The 25,644-nt window shown below is 42.3% G+C and overlaps 1 protein-coding gene and 1 long non-coding RNA gene across 19 annotated transcripts in view; one reads left to right on the forward strand and one right to left on the reverse strand.

Annotated features, from left to right (window-relative positions):
- Window positions 1-12,544, reverse strand: part of LOC116067336 — a 30,618-nt gene extending 18,074 nt beyond the window's left edge. Inside the window, exons 1-3 of the long non-coding RNA XR_004109177.2 lie at window positions 12,532-12,544; window positions 5,219-5,223; window positions 1,273-1,476 (exon numbers count right to left, since the gene is read on the reverse strand). This is a non-coding gene — a long non-coding RNA (uncharacterized LOC116067336). The remainder of the gene's footprint in view (window positions 1-1,272; window positions 1,477-5,218; window positions 5,224-12,531) is intronic.
- Window positions 1-25,644, forward strand: part of nav2a (neuron navigator 2a) — a 250,490-nt gene that overhangs the window by 188,010 nt on the left and 36,836 nt on the right. For all 18 annotated transcript variants that reach the window (XM_035999241.1, XM_035999249.1, XM_035999234.1 and 15 more), the window contains 4 exons: window positions 12-121; window positions 218-326; window positions 1,979-2,422; window positions 8,241-8,363. In XM_035999241.1, coding sequence (XP_035855134.1) covers window positions 12-121; window positions 218-326; window positions 1,979-2,422; window positions 8,241-8,363 — 786 coding nt within the window. The remainder of the gene's footprint in view (window positions 1-11; window positions 122-217; window positions 327-1,978; window positions 2,423-8,240; window positions 8,364-25,644) is intronic.

Consider the following 25,644-nt stretch of genomic DNA (forward strand, 5'->3'; position numbering starts at 1 on the left):
TGTTTTCCCAGATCCCAAACAGACGGCGAGGAAACAGCGAACACTGAGAGCGGCTCAGGAGGAAGAGGTGGAGACGGTTCCTTCACCAAGACCAGCCAGCTCTCCATCGAGGACCTTTCAGGTGGGTGATCACTTACAGTAAAGGGTCTGTCTCCGTTCAGCGTATTGTGCTCCTGGTAAATATTTCTGAGCTTTTTTTTTTTTTTGTCTCACTCAGGTGAAGACCCAGAGACGAGGCGGTTGCGTACAGTCAAAAACATAGCAGACCTGCGGCAAAACCTGGAGGAGACCATGTCCAGCTTGCGAGGAACTCAGGTCACACACAGGTAAAAATCAAATACATTCATGGTGATTCAGTGCTGCAACCCCACCAAGCCCACATACTTTGGTTTGAGGATTGTTTGAGGTAAATAGTAATTTAACAAGCTTGTTGAACTATTTTACTTCTTTTTAGGCACTTTTATAGCTATTTAAGTAACATGTTGTGATTGCTTTTATTTTTATCCCAAATTGTTTACTGGAAACTTGTAGAAAAACTTAGTCGAAGAACTGTACGGTAGATAACAAAAAAAAAAAGGAAGTATAATAATTACGCTGGATATTTTGCCAACACTGCGTATTGCATGTTTTTTTGAGTTGGGAAAGCAAAGCTTTACTATAAAAGACTAAGAAAACACTAAGATTAAATTGAAAAGTATTGGTAATGTATCATGGTCAATATGAAAGTGATTTTTCTAAAGCATTTTCTTTTCACCTTGTCAATTCAGCATTGCTCAGAGATTATATAAGTTTATAAAATGGTGTTGCAGTGGAAAACAAAAACTCTACTGTTTGGGGATCATCAAAGTGTAGCGCCTTACAATGGCTGCCATGGCTGAGTGGTAAACAGGCCAAATCAGGATAACTGTTGGGGATTTGAGCCAGTGATTGAACTGCCTCATGGTCAGCAGACTGTGTCTGTCTAGGTTTACAGGTATTACCTCCTTTTTTCTTCTTGTTCCCGTCTCATCCTTCTTTTGAGGGATTTTTTGCTTTGATCGCAGAGCATGTCTTTCATGTCGTCTTTGATTCAGGTTTAGCTCTAATCACGTTCCCTCCCACTGAATTTTGACCTCTGCTCTGGCCTCGCGCCTCACTGCTGACCCAGCTGTCTCGATTTAGTTTAGGCTAAGAGGAGATTATGTCGTTTTTTTGCCTGTACTATATCTCAAGATTCTTTGAACCGATTTCTGTAGAATTTGGTGGACATCTGATAGTTCGATCTGTCCACACAAGAAACATTCAAACATCATTTTTGGCCAGTTTTGACAGCCCTATGTGTATTGGAATAATCAGATGAGATGAAGATAAAGATGAAAAATTAGAAGAGCCTTTTGTGTGTGCCCTCTCGGCAGTCATTTGGTTTCCTCACTACCATTTCTCTTCTCGTGCACTAATACGCTTAAGCTGAATAGCCAATCAGATGGATTCCTCTCACTGACGTTTCCAACGCTGATTTAACATGTTGAGTCGGCCGGGGGAAAAAAGGGCCGATAAGTAGCGACCATGCGTGAGACACCACAAAAACTCTAGTCCAACTTGGGCAGACGGGCCGACGATCTCCTTGCTGTGTCAGGGCCTTTAAACCAAGAAACAATTGATCTGGGTGTTGTGGGGATCCAAATGTGTGATCTCTCATTGGAGATAACTTTTTTATTTTTTATCTGTACTGTTACAATAAAACACCAGGTAGAGATTTAATCCAGAGTCATTAAGACATCCATGACTGTTAGCTCAGAACTGCATTCAGAGTAGTTCAGGCTTAGTTTATTCTCATATTAGCAGTATCATGGCTTTTCTACTACTGCAAAGGAAGAGGCTTTCAATAGAACCTCATCAGATTTAATGGGACTTCCCTTTTGTTTCCATGTGGATCACAGATTGCACATTTATTCTCTCATCTCTCTCTCTCTCTCTCTCTCTCTCTCATTCTGCTCAGCACCTTGGAAACCACCTTTGACGGCAGCGTCACCACAGACATCAGCAGTGGTGGAGGTGGAGGTGGAGGTGGAGGTGGTGGCAGCAGCAGCAACAACAACAGTGGAGGGAGTCGGAGCATCCTCAGCCTCACTTCGTCCCGTCCCTCCCTGTCCTCATGGCGACTGGGCCAGTCCAGCCCTCGTCTGCAGGCGGGCGACGCACCCTCCATGGGGAACAGTTACGGTGGCCGGGCAGCCGGCGGCCAGGGGGGGCGCTACCTGTACCCTGGGCACCTCCGGCGGCAGCTGGCTGGCAGGGGAGGAGCCCTCTGCAGCGTGGACCTCGGAGACAGGGCCGGGGAGGACATTGACCTGGACAGCATCGCCGTGGACGTCACTGGTTACATGAGCGATGGCGACGTGCTGACCAAGAATGCTGCGCGCACTGATGATGTCGCAAGCGGGTAAGTGGATTACACTGATGGAGACTTTTTAATCCTGCAAACAGGTTTTGAAATTGCTAATGCAGAAACAATTAGTCAATCTACAGAAACATACTTAACAGCAGTTTTGTGAGCGTGAGGATTTGCTGCTTTTTCTGTTTGCTTTTTTATCATTATAGATAGAATTCCCTGTTGTTTTTCAATTATTGGTTTGAACTTTTTTCCAAGTGTTGACATTTGAAGATGTCACTTTGGGCTCTGGGAATTTGTGACAGGCATTTCCCACTGTTTTGTGATTTTCTTATCAATATAAAGGATCACTTAATTTATTGCTAATAAAAAATAATCAATAGATGCAGAAATGGTGGTAGGTTGCCACCTACCAACGAATGCACTTTTTGGGGGGGTCAAGTGAGAGAGGCACTGGCTGATTATTATGATTCTGAAAATTAAAACTTAAAATTGTTCTTCTGTAATTTGATAAGCCAGTTAGTTTGACGAGCTAGTATTTAATTCTTTTTTCAAAGATCTGCAGGGTGACATACAGTATTTGTATGATAAACGTATATAGTCTATTTGGGATTTTGGCCAGGAAAAAGATTATTGGTAGATCGATTTACTTTGACATTCCTTGGTAGACGAGCCAAAAACTGTATGTCCACTATAAACCTCCTCTACACCTCTACTAGCATAACGATGTTTACTAATTCATTGGCAATAAAGTAAAGTGTTAATGTAAAATGTTACTTTGTGCTTCTATTATTCGAGCATCATGTGTTTATAGTTACATTTTTCTGGCTGGTTGAAATACGGTGTTATGGTTGACCATGTGGCCCAATAGGCTGAGTTGTCTGAATACAAGCTTGCCACAAGAGGGCAGTAGTGTTTGCTTGCTCACTATTCCTGCCTGTGACCCAAGTGCCAGATAATATCCCACAGTTGAGCCTCAGTAGCATTTAAGTAACATTTATTCTGTACAGCTCAGATCCCACAAGTATCCCATCTCTCTGTCTGCAGACGCAGTAATGTTGATACGCTGATAATCTGTATTTGCTCTCTCAAAACCACTGTCCATGTTGTAACAGGCCTTCTGCATACCTTGGCTGCCACACTGTGCAATATAAACCTCTGCTGTCATCGTTAATATCAGATAAAGTTGTAAAAGGTGCCAACTATGATAGCCAGAGACGGCAATACCAGGATCTGATAACAGAGCTGCTGCAGGGATTAGTTTGAGTTGAGATGAATGCAAATGTAGAAAAGAGCCTGAAAGCTCAGGGAAGCAAGATGATAAAAAAAACAACCTATCTCTAAAAACCTGGAGTGGAAATTACTTCCTCTGGCCCCTATGGGTTTGCACTGATTCACCAGCCCTGAGGCAGCTGTACAAGTCGAGGGAGCTAAGTGCTCTTGAAGTACTTGATATGTCTGAATCTGTGGCTTAGCTGACAAAGACCAAGCCACAGCCACACCTGGACAGGTGAGTGATGTGAACAGGTGAGCACAGCCATTTGCTCACTCTGAAAACTTGATATTCAGCCTGTGTCGGACCTGTGAGGAAAGCAAGGCAAATTAAAAAAAAATATTTTCCTGATTTTCTTATCACCTGATATTGTTTGGGCTGCAATTATAGATTATTTTCCTGATCAATTTTTCATTGGTTGGAATAATTGATATATTATTTAGTCTATACAGAGTAGGAAATTGTGAATAGGTTAACCATAACACAGACAAGGACTGATGACCTCCCCCCTCACCCTTCTCCTTATCCTCAGGCCATGTAGCGGTTAGCTCCATCACCGGCCTGTTAGCATCCACTAACTGGTTCTTCTAAACAGGTCTGGGATGTTTACCCAGAGAGGAGGAGCTGGCATTTAGATTGCAGCAGTAGACTCCAGTTCACGGTTTTCTTGCACTTAAATGTCAATTAAAGAGTCACACAAATCACAAAGCAAGTTTCTATCACCTCGATAGTTCTGGTTTTATTTGGCCCGGTTTTGAGATATCTGTCTCTCAAATACATTACTTCACCTCAATACCATGGAGGTGAATGGAATTTAATGGCAACATTTCTTTGCAGAGGTAATATCTTTGTTCCTTGTTTCCTGTGAGCAGTTGTCATCTAAAGTACATTCTATTATAGAAACAGTCCTTATCAATCTTTTTCCTCTTCTTTTCTTTCAAAACCGTTAGCACCACATTCAATTCAATTCACCTTGGGGTGGAAATAGAAATTTTAAGAGACAGATATCTGCATATGATATTTATTTTTTGAGTTGCCCCTTTAACTCCCAGAACAATATAGAACCATGGATTAGTGACAGTGTAAAACTTATTTTTGACGTCATATCTTTGGGTTTTGGACCAATGGCCGGACAAAACAAGCAATGTCAAGACGTCACCTTTAGCTCTGGACAATAGTGCTAATTTCTCACTATTTTCTGACATTCTACAAACAAAATGCTTAATCAAACAAAAGACATGAGATGAATTGTTATTAAAAGCAATCCGTTGCAGCTCTAGACATTCAGAAGCAGTCTTAACGGTACACTGAGATCAGATAAGCATCTATCTGTCCTGATAGTCCATTTATTTAGTAATCTCTGAGTGCTACAACACAGACAACATGACTGATGACACCACATTTAGTATCTGCATCGGTTTTCTCCAATCTCCAACCCCCCACCTCTATTTTTTCTTTTGGCTTCCCTGCCCCCCCCCTCGGCTCGGGGGTATGTTGCCCCTCTGCCCTCCCCCTTCCCTCCCTTCCTCCCCTCCCCTTCCCTCCCATCCCTCCTCCACCTTTCTCAGACAGACCCAACCTCCTGCCAGGGGGGGGAAGCATGTGGAGCTGAGGAGAGAGAGGCTACATACCAATACTGCGCTCCCACAGAGCAACACACACTCTCACACACGCTCAGGCTGCACATGGACACATAATCTATACGTGGAGAGTTCACTGATACTGCTCACTCACTTCTGATATCACCATGATCAAACACGCTCTCACCTGGTGAAATTATTTACACAACAGCAGATCTCGCACACAGGTTCAGACCTGATAACAGACAGTAGCCAGACAGTTGAAAACGGACACCCTTGATCAGGAGATTTTTATCAAAAGGGGATCAACCCTCACCTGGATGTGTTTATTTTGCTTTGGACTGACTGTGTTACCATGTTTGAGGCAGAAAGGTACGTCAGAGTGTTTCAAACTATTCTAGACAAAACATCAGAAGCTCTTGAGGCGATTGTTTTTTCAGGAGCGTGACAGTTTGTGAATTTCCTCCTGTCAGTACCACAGTGCGTGCATTCTTTTAGTAAGTCAAATATGTCTGCAGGTTAATTTACTCAAGAACTTTTTCTTCTGTTATTTGCATGCCTGGCTGTGTCAACTCTACCTGGCTGCTCCAGTTCAGCCCATAAACTCTCTTGTTTGGACACGTTTCTCCTGCTGCAGAAGGTTACAGGTTAACAGGCATCTTAAACTGGACAGGGAGTCTCAGTTACTCATTGGTGTGAAGAATTAATATGTCTAAGGGTTTGTGTGTGTGTGTGTGTGTGTGTGTGTGTGTGTGACTGACTGACCATCTTCAAGGTGACTTTGCTTTGGGATGATGGATGCTTCCCCTAAATGGCAGCTAACCCCCCTCAGAGTGGATCCTCTGTCAGAGTTGTATCCCACCATTGTTCACCCGTCTACTTTGTCTCTCTTATTGTGAAAATCTGCTTCACAACAAGTCTTATATAAGTGCAGGAAATTATGTTTTCATTGCTTCATCTGTCTGATTGATTGTGTGAATCTTAAAAAAACATAGGTATTGATTTGTCCGATATTTGGTGGTCCATGGATCCTTTGATTTAGCTTTAGTGGTAGTCAGGAATGGATTCATGATTTCTTATCTTAAAAGCAATTTCAAATGCTTGACATAATACCTTAAAACATATAATAAATACAGCATTAGACATAAGAACACAAATAAATGATAGAAACAATTTTGGTAATAACTGATGAATACCTATGATTCATAAAAGCAGCTGAGAATACTAAAGTTTTTAATCTGGATTTAAAGGTAGTCAAAATCAGGCATGTCCTCTTTCTACTGGATGTTTGTTCCAGCTCTTTGGTGCATGGTAACAAAATGCTGAATCTCCTTGTTTAGTTTGGACTCTGGGTAATGGTTAGCAGACGGCTACCAAATGACCTGAGAGAGTGGGCACAATCCTTATACTGCATTCATGTTCTGGTGAGAAAGTACAACATCTGGTACTTTCAGGTTTGCTGCTAAAACTGTATGCACATGCTGTTGGGTACAACAAATCAGTCCCAGTGTGCTTTATATCTATGAATTGTTACCCATCGCTGCAGTTCCACACAGCTCTGCAGGACGTATTAGGCTCTTTCAGCGCAGTGTTTTGGTTTTCCTGCCTGCAGACTCGGCTCTCATCAACCTTATTTCCAGCAGCAGCTGTGTTGAGTTAAAAAAAAAAAAAAAACTCAGATAAACCCACAGACAGACCCACTGAACAACTAGCTGGTGAAGAAATTAAACATCTAGCAGCTTGTTTTGTGCACCCAAGTGGCCAAGAAAAAACACAATTACTGCAACATTGCAAAATTCATAATCATACTCGCAGCTGTAAACACTGTAAAGGCCGCAGTTTGTTCAGCATCTGCACAGGTTTGCTCTCTGCTGAGTGACTTCTGGTTGCCGTTGCAGTTTCTGTCTCGCAGCTCAGATGCTGATTCAGTTTGACTGCAGGTTACACAAAGGAGCTCTGTGTATAAGAAACACTGTACTCTGTGTATACTGTATATACATGTAGGTATAAATGTGTGTGTGCGTGCGTGCATGGGTAGGTACGTGCATGCGTGCGTGCATGCGTGCGTGTGTGTGTGTGTGTGTGTGTGTGTGTGTGTGTGTGTGTGTGTGTGTGTGTGCGTGCGTGTGTGCTCATTTGCCTCTTGCTGAGATCCACACAGAGATAACACAGAAAGTGTTTTAGTGGTTGAACTCTTGCTGGGCTTATTTTTCTACTCGCTCAACTGCCGAAACAGAGTCATCACAGCCCCACACAGAAAGCATTCACTGTCTAAACGGTCCAGCCTCAACTTTAAATCAGCAAACATTTCATTAAATTACACCTGGGTTAAATGAGTCAATATTTAGTTCCATTAGGAATCTCCTCCACGAGTAAATGTTTGGGGAATTAGTTGGTGTTGTTTTAGTTTGAATGGGAATGTTTGTTTTAAGTGTTCAGGGCCTCAGCATCTGCTTCAGACTGTAACTGCTGCTAACGGCCAGTCTCTGACTCCAACAACCAATAAATCGAGTCCATTCAAATGTAATTTTCCGTTATGAAATGAAGGGAAGCCTGCACTTACACATATATAGTGTACATCCCAGCCCGGAGTAGATGTGATGAATGGCAATATCCTCGTTGTGGGAATAAAGAACAGACTCATCCTCTGTCTACTGAGCTGCCACTTCTTTTACAGACCACTGTTGTTTACCACTGGCCACATGAGAGAAATGTGTCCTCAGTCCGATAGTTTGCTGTCTTCGGTGTTTGTTAGGGAGCTCTTTGCCAAACGTTTGGCCCTGATTAATGAGAGCTTTGCTTCGACTGGAAAACTAGATGGATGTGGGTTCCTCCTGATCTATTCACAACTAAAGCAGCTCTGAGAAGTAAAAGAAGAGTGTGTTAACTCTGGCCAAGGTCTTAGACAAAGTGTGGTACTGCACAACCTCAAATCATCCTCTCTGAGCCCTTTCATTGTGTTCCTTAGAATTGCTTTATGGTGACGATATCTAACGTGCTTTGTTGTGTTTTGCAGTTATATGACTGATGGAGGTTTGGGTCTGTACACGCGGCGCCTGAACCGCCTGCCCGATAGCATGGCCGCCGTCCGAGAGACACTCCACCGAAACGCGACGTCAGGACAGGGAGATGCTGACAGGTAAGTCAGAAACATCCTAAAGGGAAATGTCACCTGCTTATTCTCTTAGACTTTGAAATGACACATCTGTGATGTTCAGTTCTTTTCAGGAGTAACGTTTTAATTCGGTGTTGCGGTTTACTTTTTGGAGTAACCAATTTCCCTCAGCTTGCTTTGCCCATCTCTACTAATTCAATTTTGAAAGTAAACTGGTCCGCACTCAGAAGAGTAACAGGCACAAATGTGTCATTCGATGCCTTCCTTTCAGTGCGCAGGCAGTGCGAGCCTGCAAAGATACAGCAAATGTCAATTTCTACGGACCTTTTTACTCATAAGTGACTTATTTTTACCAGTTCACCTTCAATGGGAATTGCAGTTTTTGCCATTTTAAACACACCAGATTCCAATGTATTGAACTACAGTACTTCTACTGATTACCTACATTTCCCAGAATACCTTTATTCGCCTCCTATTAAACATGCTGAACTTGGTGTGTTTGTTCAGTTGTGGGAGTTTAGGCATATACAGTAAACATTGTTATCCAATGACGTTGTAGGCATGTCAGGTGGTGGTAATACTTCCTGTCTGTTTTCTGCTCTTGTCAGTGGAGAAAAAAGAAAGTTTTATTTTTATCACACTGTCTTGTTTCCTGGAAGTTTAAATTCTGTTGAGTCTTCCTTTGGCGCCACCTGCCTTGGTTGACATACTTGGGGGTTTGAAATGGTGCGTTTATGGATGTAGATGGAAGTCATGAAAAGGTTTAATATCGCAGATTTGCACATAAAATGGAGCTAATACACAATATCTTGAGCAGGCGGTGTATAGAGCATTGAAACAAATGGAAAACTGAGAAACAGCTAAAACACCATGATATCCTGTCGATTGCTTAATATCTTGATAAAATAATATTTATCTCTCTATTTCACAGAATGATATTGCAGAGGTTTTGTTCAGACTTGTACCATTACTACAGGATGTGATTTAACTGAGCTTTGTACAATACACCACACTGCTGACACACCCACTGATCCGAAATGTTGGAGAACAGCAGTGAGACACATGCATTTCTGTTGGTATTATCTTGGATATATTGGCCACAGCATGTAATAAAGTGAGAAGATTAAGCATGTGTGTATCAGTGGGACTTTCCAGAGCGCCCCGTGTCAGCGTGAGGGATTCTGTGTAATGCTGCCGTCTTTGTCCTGTCACAGAGATGGAGAGGGATTTGGTTCCTGGCTAATTGACAGACGGAAATGGATGAAGGCCAAGCAAAGCCCCACCATGTTGCAAGATGGAGATGGATGGTGGGGAAGAAAAGAAAGAGAGAGAGAAAGGGGGGGGGGGGGGGGGGATAAGCTTGATATGAAGATGGACTGGTGGTTGGAAGAATAAATAAATGAGTGAGAGGCTGGGTGAGACAAAGGAATGACTGGTCTCCTCAATATATCATCAACATGGAAGCTTTTATTGAAAAGAAATGTACCAGTTTCTTGTGCTTTAGGACGAGAAATATTCAACATGTGAAACAAAAGCTTTGAAGTCTTCTATCGGTTTGAAACTGATTACACACAGACAGACATGCCGGTGTGTTTTGTTGTAGTCTCGAGTGCTTCAAGCTGCCTTTTTCCGTAAATCCTCAGGTGTGGCTAATTTCCTGTCCTCCAGATTTTTGACCTTTGCCCTCTCGCTGCCTTTTACCCGCAGTCCTTCACATTAAACTCCCCCAGCCCTTAGGTGGGGCTTAACACAAACTGTCCCTGGACTCACCTTTCCTCTCACCCTCTTTCTTTCTCTCTTACCATGCAGGACTTTGGCTCTCCTCTCACCTTTCATTTTCCTCTCGCTTGTTTTGATTAGAGACTGCAGCGAGTGGAAGAAACTGGAAAGCCATTAAATGATAAAAGTTGGGGGATTCCTCTTCTTTTTTTTCCTTGGATTTTTTTTTTTTGCTTTCATGTTTCTGTGTGAGGTTTAATTGACCCAAGTAGGCAGATGTTATGCTTCTCCACAAACTTCACATTTCTTCTTTCATGATCTTCAGTCAGCTTCATTATTTCTTTCATACGATTAAAGAGAAGGGCAAGGAAAGAGTTTCAACATTAAGAGGGGATGAGGTGACTCCCCTCCTCCCAACCACACCTCCTCCCCCCCTGAAGGAATGTCTGATAAATGTGCTTGCTGCTTTTACTTTGGGATTAATTAGGAGAGGTGGAAGCGGCAGATAAAAATGCATTAGCATAACAAGCGGAAGCAAGTGCAGCTGGAGGGTAAAGAAGGGTGACTGGTTTTCTGTTGTAAAAGATGAGCCTAATTTAATACATGAGACGGGGGTTAATGGTGCAGTTTGGGGAGGTGGAGGGGGGTGAGCACCTTTCTCTGCATGTTTCCTACATTTTGTGGTTCGTGAGTGTCAGAGGTTCTGAGCTCAGAGGTGTGTGCGGTCTGTATTTGCTCTTTGGGTGTGTGTGACCCATCTATAAACATGCTGTAGTTTAAAGTAGGGGTGGGAATCACCTGAGGCCTCACGATACGATATTATCACGATACAGTATTATCACGATACCATATTATTACGATACGATATTATCACAACACAAGATTATCGCGATAATTATGTCACGATACGATATTATCGCGATACTTATGTCACAATACGATATTATTACGATTTTTTTCCAATTTCAAATTTTTCCCAATTTCAAATGATGTCCCCAAAAAGAAATTTAGTCAACATCCGTTTTATCTAAAAAGATAAATTTCTCTGTTTGTTCATCTCACTTCAATTGTATTGCTGCAAATGGGATTGTCAAGCAGATAAACATATAATAATAGATTGATAATTGGCGTCTGTGTATAGATACAGTATTGCCACGGAAAATATTGCGATACTATGCTGTATCGATTTCCCCCCCACCCCCCACCCCTAGTCTTCTGGTTTGGGATGCAGCCGAGCCTCAGAGCTTGTGGGGGTGGGGGAAAGGTGTTAGGTTTCTCCGTGGCACTGGGGCAAAAAACCCTGTGACCCCTGGACGAGGAGGTCACAGGCTTCAAAAGGGTTGAGGTTCACAGTTAAGAGTGTTCCTAAAACTGTTATGCCTTCATGCTAAAACCCTCCAGATCAGACCAAACCTGCACTAATGAGGAGCACAAAGGATGCAACTAGAATGGGAGAAAAAAAGTTCAATGGGAAAAGTATTTAGGGAAATTTCATTTCAAGGTGTTTTCACAGTTAAATTGTTTAACTGTTTTCCTGTTTTTTAAGTTTCATGATTGCAACATCTTTCCAAAAGTCAATGAGTAATCGTGCTAAATCATGACTTCATTATAGACCAAACTAATCGTTATTGTGATTTTTTCCCCCCGTAATCGAGCAGCCCTACCATCACATCAACTGAGTTAGTGACTGATGTGGCAGCTCACGCTGATCAGTGCTGCTGATCTGCAGCCCCTGTTGGAAGTGCAAGAACTAGTTTTACTAACTGTCAAATGTATGTAAAGCAGTTGGTGGAAATCAGCAGCGGAACACACTGACTCATGGGACAACAGGCCCTGCGAGGCAGAGTAAATAAGTAGAAACAATAGAGACCAGGAGCTCTGTGTACGTGTGAATGTGTGTGTGTGAGCATGCTTATCCCTGTCATTTATCTCTGCAGCAGGAGAAAGAGGAAGCAATCCATAACCGCCTGTCTTCAGATTTGAATTCTCATTGTTAAAGCAGACAAAGGAGATGTCTCTGTGGTGTGAAACCACTGTAGCAGTGAGTGTTAAAGAGACCCCCCCCCCCCGCATCTCCTCCCTTCTTGCTGAGGCGTTGAAGATATAATTTCTTTTTTCCAAAGGGGAATGTTGCACAGACAAGAGAAGAGAGCACCACATAAACTACTCAGTTTCGGGCTGCTGACTGATGCTTTCACATGAAAACGAGGCGGCAGGGTGATAAAGGGCCCTAGTAATGTTTTACACATTTGTGTGAATAGTTTATTTCCCTGTTCTCTACATTTACTTGCTGGTACAGTCAGTACTGGCAGGATCAGGACTCTTTCAGAAGAAGTTTGAGGAAAAGAAGAATGTGCTGCATGAAAAAAAAACAAGCAAGATAATGAATCATAGTATATATAGTGTATATAATAACAGTAGGGGTGCAAATCAAAGTTTTATCATGATACAATATTATATTGATTCTTAGGACAACGATACAATATTTACTGATATCACAAAGTCTGCCACGATACGATTTGGATTCGATTTAGGGGCCTGCGACCGATACCAGACTAGCCTGGGTAAACCCTGACGAACTTCCGGCAAATTTGAGATTTGCTCTGCAAGTCAGGCTTGGTCGCTTCTCTATTGTCATCGTGTTAGGGCCGATTATCGGCCGTCGGACCGTCTGGCGAGGTCGGTGACTCGAGTCTGTTCGGTGTTACCCAGTCTATGATATTGGATCATTGAGGACTGAAGCGATATATCAATCCAGATCAACGTATTGTTACACCCCTAGTAAACAGTCTATTTGGTTTGGCCAACGTGTAGCACTAACAATGTGAAAAATGAACACACAACCTCAAGGCGATAGACCTAACCATGTGAATGCAAGTAGCGCTGTAACAAAGGTGGGTCATGTTGGGTAAAGGCTGATTCCAATCATTATCAAGAGATCTGACAATAAGCAGCTCGACATGAGAGGTTTTAAATCAACATGAGTCACGCAATCAAGCTCCAAGTAGTCCAATCATCATTCATTTGTTGTACCAGAGATGTCGGTACAACAAATTAAAGAGAAAACAGCAGAATTACTTAATGTCATAAAATATACTTGACAACACAGAATATGCCAAAGAGAGACACATTTCTTACGGTATAAACAGTATTGTTCCACTGACAGATACACCTTCCATCAGCAGGGGTCTGTTAAAACACTAAGACAGCTGTAACTCACTCAAATACCTTTAATTGTCCTTCTCGTTATCTTTTAATTGTAGATTTAAAGCCTTCTGTAAAGTCCTTTAAATTGCCTTGGTGTTTCAAAGGCAAATAAACCTGAGTAAACTTGCCATGCCTTGCCTTTGTGGTACTAAGCCTCGCAACACTAGTCTTTTAAGTCCATTAGCACTGCATATAAAACCCAGCCTCCTTATTTAGTTCAATGATCCTCGGCAAAAAAAAAAAAAAAAAAAATGAAACTAGATCAACATTTACCGCAACGTGGTATCATTCGGCAACCTTCTGCATTGGCCAATCAAATAAATGCCAGCACCACATTCCTGGTAGATTACTTTGTAATGTGAATTGTGTAATTCTACTGTGATAACTTTCCAGAATTGTAAAATCCCTACGCCCACTATTAAGCCATTGTGCAGTCTTTTGGCACCTGATAAACTCAAACTCATAGATTTATTGCTTAAACCGTCCTGCTTGATGGTGTTTTAATTCCCCAAAGTCTCCTTCCAGGCAGCGCTGCGACCATTCTAACCTTAAGTTACTTCAAAGTTAAAGTTCTGACCTTTGACTTTCTTAAATTTTATTATTACTAGTACAGAGCCCATTGAAAATGTGCCTTTTTTGGAACGGGCGATTGCTTGGCCTGTGATATTGCTGCTTGTAGAATTCTTCAAAACCAAATTGTACCACAAAATTACTGACAGAAGGACCCCCAAACCACTTAATATGCAACTCCACTGTAGCCTGTAGCCTACTACTGACTTACAGTGTAGGCTACGTCTACATCAGAGGAAGACATTGTAGGCCTACCTACTACTGTATTCACCTGACAGAGAACAGGGCAGATTCAGAATGTAATCACAAAATACCACAATGAAAATGTGGAGTAATCAGACATTAGCGTCATGGACTCATGGCAGTGCGCTACCCACCTGGCCCGTTATGAGAGCTAATCAGCACATATCTGCGTTCATCAACCACCAGAACCGGACCGTTTGTGTGTGTGTGTGTGTGTGTGTGTGTGTGTGTGTGTGGAGAGAGAGAGGTGTTAATTTCCATACAGGTTTAGTGGCTTGACGGTTGATGGTGAAGTAGGGGATTTAATTTGCGGGGGTATTTTGGCGACGGTAATGTTATTAGTGTTGAAAGTTAGCAGTAGACTTAATTAACCAGACCAAGGGTGATGTGTCTGCCCGGTTCAACTCTTGAGATGTGAAGGAATAATCTCAGAGATTACGTTATGGTCTACCAGCTCACAGCAATTTAATAGTTGTGTATCAATGTAATGTAACAAATTGTCGTTTGTTTATTCAAAGTCAAAGACAGTCCAAAGTTGTGCTACTTTGCACATTTTTGTGGGTCTGAGGTGTATTTCACATTTTAGCTGCTAAAGCTCCGCTGCTTTCTTCGACCCTCTCTGTGTCTGGTCCTGCGCTGAGCTCAGTCAAGGGGGTAAGCTTCTCCTCGGGCCGCGAACCTCCTATGGCGCCATTTTGATGCTAACAAGCCATCACCTCCCGTTAGCGTTCCATTGACTGCCATTCATTTTGGCACCACTTGGACAGCGAATAACTTTACATCTGAAGCATTTAAAGACTATTTGTCCATTGTTTATTTCTAAAGAAACACGACAATGTATAAAAGGCTCCATTACCTTGTATCTCACGTTATGGCTCCATAGCAGACGTTTTTGTAAAAATAGGCTAACGATTGTGTCATAACCACGGGACTCTCTGTCGCACAGTAGAGAAATTACTGTATAGTACAGGAGAAGCTCGCAGGCAGTTTTGACTCACATTAGCTGTTTAAGTTTAATTGCTAATGTTAGCTAGCATTTTAGTTAGCAATAATTAGCCTGTGCCTATGTTATCTCCTTACATATACATACGCTCTCCGTCTTTGCAAGATTGGGAATGATTGAGATTTCTCTTGGCACAGCTACCAGAAGAGTTACAACTTTCAGACAGGTTGCTCACGTCACAGCTACGTCTTCGAGCTCAGTTGGAGGCTGCTCAGTAACGCTCAGCCATCACCGAAAAAGTGCTTCTAATATCCTTCACTGGTCTCCGTCCAGAGCAACGGGATCTGTTGGTCCATTTTATATATGTCAATGAGCTCAGTCAGTGAGCAGTGTGAGAGGGGGAGTGGCCAATGGCTGGAGCGGCAAAAGCCAATGTGTGCTTCTTTTACCAACGATATCTTTTGCATTTCTAATCCAAACAACGTCAAACTTGGCACTGCACTTACTCGTGCCCGTAGCAAGACACCTGTCAACGGACTAACGGTTCGAGAGATATGCGCATAACACACACACTCAGACAGACAGACCAGTTCCTACAATTTATAGATAGATTATGATACATGTTCAGATTATTTTGTCTGCCCCCATTATGTGGAATCACTATACAACTGCAAGTACAATGGATGTTGATAAAACTTTCTCTTAGGAGGGTTTTAATCCCACCTGCAACAGAACAGAAACAAGTTGGCACACAAACACACACACACAGACAGACCGACACACACACACACACACACACACACACACACACACACACACACACACACACACACGCCCCAAGCCCCAATATGTTGCCTCTCCTGTCTGGACTTGAGCAGGTTCCCTGTTGGCCTCCGGTAGTAGAGGAGGGATGTTCTTCTTCTCAGCTACCAACAACACCTGGCCCTCCACCTGTTTCACCCTCTACCAGCCTTTCTCTCTGTAACCCCACCTCCACCTGCTCCCCTGGTATCCAGAGTGAATGTTGTGGTTTGCCTCCGGGCTCTCACTGTAATAATAATCACTCTCCTCCCTCTGTTCCTGTCGTTTCATGAGCCAGCGATCTTGTTCCCCAAAGAACCAGGAGTCTATTTGTATGATAATCAGACACACAGAAACACAGCTTCATCTGCACTTTGACACCCCCCTCCACACACACACACACACACACACACACACACACACACACACACACACACACACACACACACACACCCCACACCCCCCGAAACCTCCATAAACATGTTGTCCCCAGTCCTGCCCTGCTTGGAGACAACATTAACCTGTCAGTGCTGATTGCAGCTGCTGTTTCAGGACTTCTCTCCAACACTAACCCTGCAGCGTGTGGGTCCCAGTCTGGTGTTAGGCCTCGGCTTCACTTTCCATGGGTGTTTGGTTAATGATGGCAAAGGGGAGCAGGGTGTCAGTGTTGGGTTACCAAGACCAGTGGCACCAGGGCAAAAGTCAACCCTAAACCATCTGTGGGTGTCAGATAGTGCACTTGCATGATTTTCCTCTGATATTTTCCGTTATGATTGCAAGAAAAGAAATTGTTGCAAAAATATATGCAATTCTGGAGTAGTTTAATAACCATGTTTTTGTCCTCAGACCTTCAAAAGGTAAAATTCAATTCATTCATTTTACTTTTTTTTGTTTCGATCCAATGCACATAAGATAATAACTTTGTAGGAATTATAAACTATTCATTATCTCAAGGTTTGGATACATTGTCTTGTTTAGTGAGAACATTTTGACATGTCATAAAGTCACACTGCTTGACACTGCTTATCAACTTGCCATGCCAAACTTCTGTTTTACTTCTGCGTTTTAAAGGCCGGTAGATGTCCGTTTACTTTGCATGCTGGCTATTGTTGAACAGCCAAAAACTTGGCTACCATGATGATAACAGACCATGATAATAATAATAATAATAATAATAATTATAACCATAAGCTCATAATGTGCTGTCCGTGATTAAATTGATGCAATCTAACTCAAGATTTGGGAATTAGGAAATATTTTGTTTTATATATATATATATATATATATATATATATATATATATATATATATATATATATATATATATATATATCTAGCTCACATTCATTGAGAGGAGAATTTGTTAAACGTGGTTTTAGATACGCAGCCACACCTTTCCTTTGTCTGCTCTCCCCTTATCTTCTGCACTTATACACACACACACACACACACACACACACACACACACACACACACACACACACACACACACACACACACACACACACACACTAACTCACTTACACTCACACCACACTTTATGCAACCAAATACTATTCCACAGATATCCAGACTCTCACACAGCATTTGACTCTCCTAGAATACTAAATACTATAAATGCCTCCCAGACATGTTCATACTGAAAGCAGAGATCTGCTGGTCCCAGTTGGTGTGTGTGTGTGTGTGTGTGTGTGTGTGTGTGTGATGAAGGTGTTCTGGGGCACACTGGCGCAGTCTGACCCACGATCTGTAGCAGTTTGATTCGAGATGTAAGGTCAAATACGTTCCCACGTTAATGGGATTCTCCCACACACACTCACATACCCCAGCTGTTGCAGAATGCTCTTCCACCTACACAGCAAACATCTCCATGTTGGTCATTTTAGTATTATTTGCTTCTTCTTTTTTCAGTGAAAGAAATGTTTTCAATACAAATCGACAAAGGTTTTCTGTGAGCAAGCAGTGCTATTTTATTATTGAGCATTCAGCCTTAAAGGGCATGTCTCACCAGCTTTAAAAGAGACACAGTCTTGCAGTTTTGCACCTTTGGCCAATAGCAAGACGTCTTGACAGCACTGGCCTTTGACAAAACAGCAAGCCGGAAAGTCCAAAATAGAAAAAGCTGAAGTAGCTGGCACCATCAATCTTTATTCAGCTCTCCTCTGTCACAGTACAAACTAAAGAGGAACCGTTATGACAGACAGTTATGTGACATTGATACAGGATACAATGTTGCCTTGTGTCATTTCAAACCTTGATTTGGATAAGGAAAAACTCCCCCCTCCCCAAAAAAAACATTTAACTGATAATAATTGACAGTTAGCAATCTTCTTCAGAAACTCTGTATCGAATGAAATGATGTACAATCCTGAGAATATAATGCCTGTGGGAGTTTTGTTTTACAGTACAGAAAATCTTTGAAACAGGATGATTTGTATTGGAACAAGGTTGGAATAATCTAATGGCACTGGGAGATTTTGTTTCATAAGAAAAAGCAACAGTTGTAATAAGCAAATATATATATGTGTAACCACATATAGAAGGGATTTGCTTCCCACATAGATGTGGGAGAAGGTGGCATTGATTAGGGTTGAGCGTCTTGATTGGAAAAGAAAAGGAGAAAGAATCGATGAGAAGTAAGCTTGTTATGAGCAGAGAGAAACAGACAGAATCCTAAGAGAAATTATGTTTCCGTCGCCATGCATACTGTTTCAGCAGACTATCTTCCCCTCCTCTGGGCTTTTAACAAGCACACCTGCCTCACCCCAGGAAACACACACACACACACACACACACACACACACACACACACACACACACACACACACACACACACACACACACACACACACACACACACACACAGACATGGGTGGGGCTCTCACTCAGGTAAATAAGGGTTTTTACTTCCACACATTCTCTTTTTATGCCCAACATTGCTGCTCTTAACATCCACAGCTCTCTCTTGATCTTTGTACTCAGTGTTCTGTCATGTTATTTGTTTAAGCTTGTTTGTGTTATCCTGTTTTGGTCTTATCTATTTGCTGTATTACTCAGCTGAAAGCAGTGAGATGTGGTATTGACCCACAGAGGGGAAAAAAACTTGATATGCGACAAAGTTTGAGGGTAGGATATACAACCAGGACGTCTTGATTGCAAAGTATATGAGCCTCAGCCAAGTGAGTTAGCCACAGAGCCAGCAGTTTTGGAAGGGAAGCACAGAGGGCAGAGGCTCGGTCCCATGTCTCTGGTCCAGTCTGGAATCTAACCCAGGCCACCAAGAGGAAACAGTAGATGGAGAAAGTAGAGCAAAGGAGCCGAGCATGTTGGACTTCAATTAATCTACAGTGAGTGGTCTGTGGAGCACTCAGCAGCACAGGGTAAGTTTTAATCCTACATACCTTACCTGACTAATATTTTCCGTGAGGTTAGGTGCGGGTGGGAAGTCGGGGAGTCAGCAGGTTCGTGCAGGTTGCAGCTTTAAAGTCGCTGGATAAAGTTGATTATCCACGTTTCAGCTGCAGGAAAGGCTCGGGGACAAAAGTCTGCATGCAAGAGAGATTTAATGTCATGGACTCTTGAAATGTAACAGGCTACAGACCAACATATTGGTAAGATTTTGTCCTGTTATCCCCAAATGGTATCATTTGCATTTTCTGATTTGAACCCTTAAGTCACTGCTTTCCCCATTTTTCCCATTTCACCTGAAGTAACTTTAAGTTTGGAAAGAATCCTCTTAGTACTATCTAACATTATCATATAAATATTCTGTATCAGCTTATTAATATTGAACTTAAGAACTGTCCGAAATGTCAGTAACCAATCCACATTTTCTATTATTAACTGGAAATCATTATTACTATGTGTGTTTTTGTTTCCATACTTAAAATTATGCAGTTTAGTGATTTTGAAGAGTACCATACAGCTTCTTCTACATCAACAAGTATGAACTTTTATTTAATGCAATATTTTGCACTGTGTGACAAGAAATTTAATTCAGATGGAGAAGCAACTGAGAGCATCTGTGGAAAATAGACCAAAGAACAAAGTCGAAAAAAACCAAAGTGGCTCAACGTTAAGAGAGGAAACTCCTGGAAATGTTTTATTTCCTCAAAGTGGATCATCATCTGTTATCTGGAGAAACTTATAAAGCAGGTTTCAAACCAGATGAGCATAAAATAGGGCAGATTCTGGCCAAAGTTTGCCTTGATGTTGTAGCTGCACTAATTTTTTATTATTTGGCCCCCGGGATCCCATGATCTCATGTGGTAGACCACAGACGAAGAGAAGTTACAGCCTTGTGTTTCATTCTAGCACTGAGGCGACAATGGGCTGGTTTGTATGCGCCGTGTGTTTAAGTAGTGTGTCTGCACACACGTGAGAAATGCCACGTAGAAATCCCCAGTAGTCTTTTAAATTTTGCTTTTCGTTGCATGAGCAGATGCAGCACGGTGGAGTCGTGTGCCTGTGTTCGGTGATGCGTGTCACGCGTGTGATGAGTTTTTACCGTGGATCCGGGTCCGCTGGTCGAACCTAAGGGAGTGTGTTTGTTTACACATCAAACAGAGCGAGAAAGAGACGAGTCAGAGGAAATCGGTTTGAAAGATAGGCAGCCAGATGGATCTAAATGTTTTGATAAATTCTCTCAGTGCAGATAGCAAATGTTTTCCCAAAGACAGGAGACAATAAGACCAGACACGAGAGAGAGAGAGAGAGAGACACATTCCTGAGTGTGTTGTCCAGTCCTGTCATTTCTCGTCAGTGCAGGGACAGCTGTGTCATTTCCTGGGCTCCGGCCTGGAATGTGTCGGGTCCCATCCCAGCGGCCCCTTCACTGCCTCCTTCGCCCTCACACTACGTATGCCTGTTTGGTCCTGACTGTTGTCTTTTGATAAAATCATTAAAAAAAAAAGATACATTTGAGCTGAACCTTGAACCCTAAATGTAGTCACGTTTTGGTGATTTTTGGCTACAATAATTTTCTGCTTCTCAAGTGTAGATTTGGTACATTTTCCCTATTTTGCTGTTAATTAACACTTTATGAGAATAATATCAACAACATCACATTAAATCAATCCAGTTGAGGTAATAAAGACACCTGTGATCATATCATGCTTCAGATCTAAATACCCAAGAGCTTGCATGTATTAATTCACCTTACAACACTGAAATAATTAGTTTTGAACCCCTAAGAGCAGCTGCGAGTACAGATACTGATGTGAGAAGATCTTAGCGTTATTCTGCGTTATTCTGCTGCCTTAGTTTTCTGTTTTGTTGCTATACATCACCTCTAAGTAGCCTAATTTCCACATGAATGTTATGCCAGTCTGAACACGTAGCATTCTGTTTTAACTAGGGCTGTCAAAATAACGCGTTCATTTCGATTAATTAATCTGAGAAAAAATAAAGCGGGAGGGAGACGAGAATGTGCTGCCTGGATCATTAATTGGAACATTTACTTGTAAAAATCTTCTTCCTGCCAACCCTGGCTACCGAAATCTGGTGCCACTGATATGTCTGCTCTTCTCTCTGATGCTCTGAAACAACAAACACCGCTGCACGTGACGCTAGTTAACACTATACTCGACAGCAGCTAACGTTAGCCTACCGCTAGCTAGTTAACACTATACTCGACAGCAGCTAACGTTAGCCTACCGCTAGCTAGTAGCTAGATTAAACACGGTTAAAATGCTGACAGCTAACGCTAAACGGTGTAAAGTTTGACTGTGTTTTACTGTAGAGGATTCAACACCGGGATGTAACAATCTGCTGCTGCCGTCGGAGAAACAACACAGACGGTGCGTTCAATGAAACTGGTAAACTACAGCCTCGTGGTGCATTTGAAGTTATTGTAAATGTCCATTTCCCATCTGGTGGTTGTTTTTGTCGTTCAACAGCAATTTACTAGTGAAATAAGTTATTGTTATTGTTATACATTATTATTAAATCATTTAATTTTGACCATATGGCCTTAGCAATAAACAAGCCGTTCTTTAATGTCACCAACTGTTTAGTACCCTTTTGTTTCTTTTCTTTTTTTACTTTCTTAAAAAGTATCGGTTCAGGCACCGTTAATTATGTATGGGATTAATTTTGATTAATTAATCACAGAGTATGTAATTAATTAGATTACATTTTTTAATCGATTGACAGCCCTAATTTTTATCCAATTTGCTGTCAATCATTTTTTTGACTTTTTTTTTTTAACAACACAATATGATCATACCATCACTTGGGCTGAATATCAAACCTCAATACTTATTACGTATCAAAAGCTGGCATTGCATATCTGTTCAGATTCACACGTTGTTTGATCGGATAGTCCTTGATTTATTTCAAAACTGTTAATTTAAGGAGGATGGAGGAATTTATGGAGGAAAAGTTCTTAAACAGCTGCTTGTGTTTAGTCAACATTTGAGTTTAAGAAGTTTGGCTTCTTTTGTTAAAATGAAAAAACAGAAGAGAAACATTTATATCCATTAGGGCTGTGTATTGGCAAGAATCTGGCGATACGTATCACGATACATGGGTCACGATTCAATATATTGCAATATATTTCGATACTGTGCGCAAGGCGATATATTGGGATTTTTTTAAAGTATAATTTAAAAAAAACTAAAATTTAAAAAAAGACATGATGTTCATAAAAGTCAAAGAAGTTTACTTTAGGTAAACTATTCAGTACACAGAAAATCAAACTGCCAGTTTGGGATTGTGGTTCACAGGTTCTTAGTGAGCTAATGTTTATATGCTAAAGTAGGCCAAAGTTCAGCCATAGCTACATTGTTAGCTTCTAGCAAAAAGTCAGGCACTGCTAGGCACTGCTAGGCACTGCTAGGCACTGCTAGGCAAGGACACTAGTGGTGTGTCTCAGCATAGCCATCTAGCGGTAGGGGGTTTAAACACAACATAAACGTGAACCACTCTCTTACATGAATATTTTTGAACGTAAAATAAAAACAAATCGATATTGCCTTTTTGAAAATCGATACAGTATTGCAAAATAAAATATCGCGATATTCAAGTGTATTGATTTTTTCTTACACCGCTAATATCCATCAAGGTAAGACATCAAGTATTGTTTGATATCAGTACCGAAAATCCGGTACTGGATCAAAACATTTCAAACTATACCAAGCTCAAATCATTAAGATATGATTCCACTGAAAATTGATAAACGTTAATGTTGTGTTATGGCCTAGCCCCATAAGAAAAAGCTGTTTTCATGTTGTGCCATTATGCAAACCATCTTTACTGATAGGAATCAAGTGTTTTGCATATCTCTGATGGTGCTGATATGTTTGGGATAAAGCCACGACACCAGACCTCACCTGTCATCTGTGTCCCCCCCAACCCTTAGGGCTGTAAAGTCAGAGAGACAGTCAAAATCCTCCCCTCTTCCTCCCCCGCTCTGTCTGTCTGTCTGTGTGGACAGAGACAGAGATTTGGGGTTATATGATCCAGCTCCAGTATGAGGACCAGTAGTCGCCCCTCAAACACAGGAAATCCCCTTACTTCTGCTTCACGGCTCTGTTGTGGCCGCATGTCTGTGTGTATGTTTCTGCGGCACAGATCCTGTGTGCATGTGCCAGCGTTGGATGGGTTTTTCAGGAGGGGGGGTTACAGTACTGCCGGGCCAACCAAACCATCGACCGACCACAGTCCCAAGGGACACACACAAGAAAAGTTAAACAAACACAACCACGGCTTTTTTCTCAGGACACTTCCAGACACTCCTATTGGCTGACCCACATGGTAGCTCTTTTTCTTTCCATTGGCCCCCTTGTCTCCCCCACTTTGCTCTTCTCTTTGGAGGTTTGGCCTCTGAACTCTGACCCTTTTGGGAAAGCAGAAAAGCTTTCTAAAGTGACCCGGCGAGAGGCGAGGTTGCTCCCTGGAATGTCTTTGGGTCACTTTTCCTTGTCCACTACTGTCCTCTCTGACCGGTTTACAGGCCTTTAAGCCTCTTTAGTGAGTGAGAGAATGAAGTCTGTGCTTGCACACAAAGTTTTAACTGCACACTCCAGCTGATTTAAAGGGTCAGTTCACCCAAAATCTAAAAAGCACCAGAAACAAAATCCCATTCACCCCCCGTTGTAGCCTATTAATTTGGAGGCAGGAATCTGAATATTCCGCAGAACGGTCTAAATGGCTAGATACTGTAGGCCTAATAGAAAATGAGTTTATTTTGTGATTTGGGTGAACTGACCTTTTAAGAGGAAGAGTACTGTAAAGAGCACTTCACCTCATCCCCTCAGTGTGATGATCTATTAGTTGTCGGCCTTGTCGGCCTGTGCTTGGCACCGCTTCCTCCCGCGGGCAGCCAGCAGTTACCGTCTCCTGTGATTGGCCGTAAAGGGCTCGTCGGTGCTTAACTGGCGGGTTGCTTTGCCAGCAGGAGGCTGTGGGTTGGGCCACGCCGCTTGCCCTGATCTCTAATTAGCACTGGCTTGTCAGTTAGTCAGGGTGGATCTGTCTGGGAAATTGCAGTCTTGCACACACAGACACACATACACACAAACCATAGCTGGGAAACACACAGGACAGCAACAGTGGGACGAGGATTGTCCTTCAGTTTTGGGGAGTTTGTCTGTGATCATGTGGCTTTGACTTGTGTTGCCGTTTGATTCTTGTTAGGCTGAAGTGGCTTATTTAGGGCTCGGGGTGTGTTTGCGTGTGCTCTATTAGTGGTGTGGCTGCAGCAGTGAAGTGGTTAACAGTCCCGGGGGAGGCTCATGTTACCAGCAGCAGGGCAGGTCCTTCCCTCTTCTCGCCCCCCCCAGTTTCTCTCTCTGTTAGTCCAGAGAGAGACGAACAGTGCCCCAGGGATGAACCATCAGCGCAACGAGCGACAAAGGAGCTCGATCTAGGAACACTGCCAGGGCGAGAGAGAGGGCGAGAGACATTGAGAAAGCTCAGTGTGTGTGTGAGAGAGAGAGAGAGAGAGAGGCAGACAGAGAGGGAGTGGGAGAGACATTTGCCTCTGTGAACTCTTTCAGAGGCATGAAGTCATGAAGCTTTCTGTCCAGCTTGGCATTTTCCCGCAGCGCTCTGGTTCCCACGGCAACCCAGGCACCCTGACCAGGTAGATGCATGTGTATGTTTGTGTGTGTATGTATGTATGTGTGTGTGTGTGTGTGTGTAACAAGGAAACTTAACCAAGTAGTAATGATGTCTTTGGTTCAGTCTGTGTTCAGGAATCTTTGTGGGTTTGTATATGTGTCTGCTTCTTTATGGCTGTCCATATATCTTTATTTTCCGTGGGGGGGGGGGGCTTTCCCCTGTGGCTGTTCAGACGAGCTGAGACGGTTGTGGTCACTCTTAATCTCTCAGCTCACGGATTCACGGATGCTTTCAACTCTGAAACACCGTATCTGCGCTCTGCTGCTGGTAAATCCAGAAGGAAGTTGTGTTTCCTCTCTGTTTCTGTTTGTCAGGTTGTTAGCAAGGTTGTTTAAAACACAGCAAATGTGTTTGGCTTGAAATCTGCCAATGGCCAGCTGATTAGATTTTAGTGGTTGATCTGAATCTGGGATTTGAGCCATTCACCAATCTTTGTTTTTGTTTAGTTTGTAAAAGCTGTAATTATGACGTTGTGTTCAGGTTCTGCTGGTGGGAAACATTCAGGACTTCCAAGTTGGCTGCTGAACACTGTATTTACTTGTTTTCTTGCTTGTCTGAAAATCCAACTTGACAGATGAATGATGAATGGGAGCTGATATGATGCGCTGGGTGCTTAACTTCAGTGCTTTTGTTTTTTTTGTACATAGTATGATGTTTCTGTATCATCAAATATTAAAAGTTGGCTTTGAATGCTTGGAC

This window comes from Sander lucioperca, chromosome 3 (genome assembly GCF_008315115.2).
Source record: "Sander lucioperca isolate FBNREF2018 chromosome 3, SLUC_FBN_1.2, whole genome shotgun sequence".
NCBI lineage: Eukaryota > Metazoa > Chordata > Actinopteri > Perciformes > Percidae > Sander > Sander lucioperca.